This window comes from Rutidosis leptorrhynchoides, chromosome 2 (assembly GCF_046630445.1).
Source record: "Rutidosis leptorrhynchoides isolate AG116_Rl617_1_P2 chromosome 2, CSIRO_AGI_Rlap_v1, whole genome shotgun sequence".
Lineage (NCBI taxonomy): Eukaryota > Viridiplantae > Streptophyta > Magnoliopsida > Asterales > Asteraceae > Rutidosis > Rutidosis leptorrhynchoides.
Genome location: NC_092334.1, coordinates 302685502 through 302690883, shown reverse-complemented (window position 1 = coordinate 302690883; position 5382 = coordinate 302685502). Strand labels below are relative to the sequence as shown.

General features: G+C 38.0%; 1 protein-coding gene across 1 annotated transcript; it reads left to right on the top strand.

Moving 5' to 3' along the window:
* The first annotated feature begins 1857 nt into the window (after nucleotides 1–1857).
* Nucleotides 1858–2447, top strand: LOC139888733 (uncharacterized). Its single transcript, XM_071871725.1, has 2 exons — nucleotides 1858–2332; nucleotides 2431–2447. The coding sequence occupies exons 1-2, from the start codon at nucleotides 1864–1866 to the stop codon at nucleotides 2445–2447; spliced, it is 486 nt and encodes a 161-aa protein (XP_071727826.1). The 5' UTR covers nucleotides 1858–1863.
* The last annotated feature ends 2935 nt before the right edge of the window (nucleotides 2448–5382 follow it).

Sequence of the window (5382 nt, the reverse complement as noted above, 5' to 3'; positions counted from 1 at the left end):
GATGAAATATGCTTCGAGATGATATGTTAAACCCACTATATTTTGCATTTTATGAACATGCATGATAGTAGAATGCAAAATTTTTTGGGTTTGGGTGGGTTTGTCATTTTGGCCGAAATATTTGAGCCCCAAAATGGGTTTTGGGCTCTTCCATTTTGGTCATATTTGTTCTATGTTGTTGTTCACAATCATAGCCTTGACCTTGTGTTTGTTTGGTTGAATGTTTGGTTGATTTATGATTCATTTGGTGTGTATTATTATTCATTTAAAAGGCATGTAATAATTATTCAATTGGTTGTAATAATATTCATTTGGTTATGTAATTTATTTTATATTTGGTATGTAAAATAGATTAGGTTGTATTTTCATTTTTTAGACAAAATGTATTAGGATATATTTTTTGTAAAAGATGAAGATGCAAGATGAAGAACACAAGAAGAAGCATTTGGATGCAAGATTGAGTGGGAGATTTTGAAATCTCTAACTTTGTGTTATAACCCCTTAACCGGTGGCATTTGTTTCGGCTAAACAAATGCCTACCAAAATGGCTAGATTGTGAACATCTTTGTTTTGCATGCGTGGTTGTTTTAATTTCTTGTATGATTGTGGATTGTATGTTTGTATGCTACAAGTTAATCACACAAGTTAACCACAAACAAAACTAAAATTTAATTGGTTAAATTAGACGTTATTAATCACATGCAAAACGACAATTTAAAATGGTTAAATTGAAATGGCTAGAAGGACATTAATAAACGGTTATTAAGATCATGATAAGGATCATACATATAAAATGGTTTATATCAAAGTAATAAAATTGGCTTTATTACATAACATGAAAATGGATTTTCAAATAAACCATACACTAAATGCATGTTAGTGTATGGTGCAAAAGTTTTCTCAAACTAGAATTAATGAAAACTTAAAATCCCTTATTAACAAGGCAAACAAGTTAAACGCCATCCTATTGTGTGACACTTAAAAGTATTAGGGAACTCATGATGGGATAAAGGTCACCTAACCATTATGAGCAAACTAATATGATTAAGGTAAATTTCGCATGCTTGTGGAATAAAGGTCACCTAACCACATGTATGTTAAATTTACAAGTCTATACAAGTAGGACGACTTGATTTGGGAATCATGAACTTAGGGTCACCGAAGCATGAGGAACAAATAGGCGTTGATGGGATAAATATGCCATGCAAAAGGATTGCATGATCCCATACTCTAGAAGTTGCAAATGGATTGCAATTGTCATTTATTGACTACCTAGCTAAATCAAATTACGGGATAAAGGTCACCTAACCGAAATTTGGTTTACCGTTGGATTCTAGAATTTAATAATTCAATTTGATTTAAAGGGTACTGAATGTTAAATTAAAATCGATACTTAAACGAACTTTGTTAATTTTGTAGATGGCCGCCAATAACAACAACAACATTCCTAACGCACCACTTAACCTAAATCACCTATCATTAAGGTCTCTCTTAGAGAAAGACAAACTCAACCATACAAACTTTATGGATTGGTTCCGCAATCTTCGGATTATCCTCAAACAAGAGGATAAAATGTATGTGCTTGAGGACCCCATTCCCGATCAACCGGATGAGAATGATGTGGAGGCAATGGCCTCTTACGATAAGTATTGCCACGACTCCCTTCAAGTCTCATGCTTAATGCTTGGGACTATGATACCCGAACTCCAAAAGGATTTCGAGCACCATAGTGCATACGACATGATAACGCAATTGAAGGAGATGTTCCTCCAACAAGCGCATGTCGAGCATTTCGAGACCGTTCGGGCGCTACATGCTTGTCGTATGGACGATACCCAATCGGTTTCATCTTATGTACTTAAGATGAAAAGCCTTATCGATCGTGCTAACCGTCTTAACCTAAACATTTCCAACGAGTTAGCCACCGATCTTATCCTTAACTCCCTATCAAAAAGGTTTGATCAATTTGTAATTAATTACAATATGAATGGGATGGATAAGAGCATAGGTGAGCTTCACGGTATGCTTAGAACGGCGGAAACTAGCATGGGTAAAAGGGCTTTACCCGTGTTAGCAATCGATCAAAGTGGGTCCAAAGGTAACACCTCTAAGCCAAAGGTGGCTAAGAGAAAAGGACCCGCCCATCAAGGCAAAGGGAAGGGGAAGATGGTTACCCCAACCATCAACAAGGCTAAGAAGAAAAAGGTAGCCGAGAAGGCAAACCCCAAGGAAGACCCATGTTTCGGTTGCGGTGAGATGGGTCATTGGAAACGAAACTGTCCGGTTTATCTTAAGGAGTTGAAGGACAAGAGGGATGCAGGGCAAACCTCAGGTAATATATATATGGTATATATAGAGCTTAGTATTACTTCTTCTAATACATGGGTATTAGACACTGGATGTGGAACTCACATTTGCAATTCATTGCAGGGGTTCAAAAGAAGTAGCAAGCAAACGGGAACATCAAGTCTCTACATGGGTAATGGAGCCAAAGTGCAACTGACGGCTCAAGGAGACTTTGTGTTAAAGCTTCCAAGTGGTTTGGAACTTATTTTGGAAGATGTTTTGTATGCACCCGATTTATGTCGAAACATTATTTCCATTTCCCGTTTGAAACAATGTGGTTTTAATCTTAATTTTGTTAATGATGATATCCATATTTATTTAGATAATGTATTCTATTTCAAGGCTTCACCTTCAAATGGAATTTATGAATTGGTTCATGATGACACATCATCTAGTAGCTCAATGTACCATACAAGCACCAAGAAACTCAAAAGGGATTTGAGTGATTCCTACTTATGGCATTGTCGCCTTGGTCACATAAACTAGAACCGAATACATACACTTCAAAAGTATGGACTTTTGAAATCAAATGAAATGGATTCGTTTGAAGTATGTGAATCTTGTTTACAAGGCAAGATGACTAAAGCACCTTTCAAAGGGACCTATGAAAGGGCTAAAGATTTATTGGGATTAATACATTCGGATGTATGTGGACCCTTTAAACCCATGACTAGGAATGGTGAAAGATACTTTGTTACTTTCATTGATTACTTTAGTCGTTTCGGATATGTCTACTTATTAAGACACAAGGACGAAACGTTTGAAGCATTCAAAGAATATCAAAACGAAGTACAAAATCAACTCAATAGGACAATTAAGGTACTTCGTACCGATAGAGGAGGTGAATACCTAAGCGATGCCTTTCAAGATCATCTTAGGAGTTGTGGGATTATCTCACAACTTACTCCACCCGGAACACCCCAACTTAATGGAGTTTCCGAAAGGAGGAACCGAATCCTAATGGATATGGTTCGATCTATGATGGCAAGAAGCTCGTTGCCTCTATCATTTTGGGGTTATTGTCTAAGCTCCGCGGCTCGTATTTTAAATATGGCCCCAACCAAGAAAGTGGAACGAACTCCTCACGAGATGTGGTTTGGTAAACCTCCATCTCTATCATACTTAAAGGTATGGGGATGTGAAGCTTATCCTAAGCGTTACGTCCCTAATAAGTTGAATGCTCGATCCACGAAGTGTATCTTCATAGGATATCCCAGGGATGATATGGGATACTATTTCTATGATCCATCCGAGCAGAATGTATTTGTTGCTCGGAAGGCGGAATTCCTTGTAACTAAGTTCCTAATGGAAGGAAATAGTGAAAGGAAGATAGATCTTGAAGAGGTTCAAGATCAAGTAGATGATACACAATTGGTTGACACTAGCACTCAACATGAAAATGTTGATAGTGATCAAATGGATGATCCAAATACACAAGACATTCGTAGATCTGGTAGGATTAGCAATCCTCCTGAGAGATATGAGTTTCTCATAGATGGTTGCTATACGGTTGATTTGGATGAACCAACAAACTACCAAGATGCTTTATCAAGGATTGATAAAGATAAATGGCAGGAAGCCATGAACGCCGAGATGCAATCCATGTATGAAAACCAAGTGTGGGAACTTGTTGAGCAACCTCCTAGCTCTAAGCTAGTTGATTGCAAATGGCTTTTCAAAATGAAAACCGACATACATGGAAACTTGGATACATATAAAGCTAGACTTGTTGCAAAAGGTTTCACTCAAACTCAAGGGGTTGATTATGATGAAACTTTCTCGCCTGTGGCAATGCTAAAGTCTATTAGGATATTATTTGCCATTGCTGCTCACTACGACTATTAAATATGGCAAATGGATGTCAAGACCGCTTTCCTAAATGGATATCTTATGGAAGATGTCTATATGGTCCAGCCTGAAGGTTTTGTTGATCCAAAATATCCTAAAAGGGTATGCAAGTTAAAGAAGTCAATCTACGGATTGAAACAAGCATCTAGAATGTGGAATCATCGTTTTAATGAGGAAGCCGAGAAATTTGGCTTCATTAAAAATGGTGATGAAGCTTGTGTATATAAGAAAGCTAGTGGGAGCACTATCATGTTCCTTGTACTATATGTGGATGATATATTATTATTTGGGAATGATATTACCACAATGCAAGGAGTCAAAACTTGGCTAAAGAGTTACTTCTCCATTAAGGATCTAGGAGATGCACAATACATATTGGGGATAGGGATCTATAGGAATAGATCCAAGAGATTGATAGGTTTAAGTCAAAGTACATACATTGATAAAATCTTGAAAAGGTTCAAGATGGAAAACTCTAAGAGAGGTTTGGTACCTATTCAAAAAGGAACCGTTCTCAGTTCATCTCAGTGTCCTGCCATGAAAGATGAACAAGAGAGAATGAAGAAAGTCCCATACGCATCTGCTATTGGGTCTATCATGTATGCAATGATATGTACTAGACCGGATGTGTCATGCGCTCTAAGCTTGACAAGTAGATACCAGAATAACCCAGGAAATAGTCATTGGATTGCTGTTAAAAGCATATTGAAATACCTTAGGAGGACTAAGGATATGTTTCTAATATATGGGTCTGGTGAGGAGGAACTCGCTGTAAAAGGTTACGTGGACGCGAGTTTCCAAACTGATCGAGATGACTCTCGATCACAATCCGGTTATGTCTTCATGTTAAATGGTGGTGCAGTCTCTTGGAAGAGTTCGAAACAGGAGGTTGTTGCGTTATCCACAACAGTGTCGGAGTACATTGCCACCTCACTGGCAGCTCAGGAAGCTGCATGGATGAAGAAATTCATCGACGACTTAGGAGTGGTCCCTTCCATTCAGGACCCTCTTGAGATCTTTTGTGACAACGAGGGTGCGATTGCTCAAATCAAGGAACCTCGTGCTCATCAAAAGACTCGTCACATTGAGCGGAGATTCAACTACATCAGGGATGAGGTTGAAAAGGGAAAGATATGTATTCACAAAGTTTACACAGATCAAAATGTTGCGGATCCACTCACGAAGCTT

Excerpts from the sequence above, each read along its gene's own strand:
- LOC139888733 (XM_071871725.1), top strand. The coding sequence starts at position 1,864 with ATGAAAAGCCTTATCGATCGTGCTAACCGTCTTAACCTAAACATTTCC.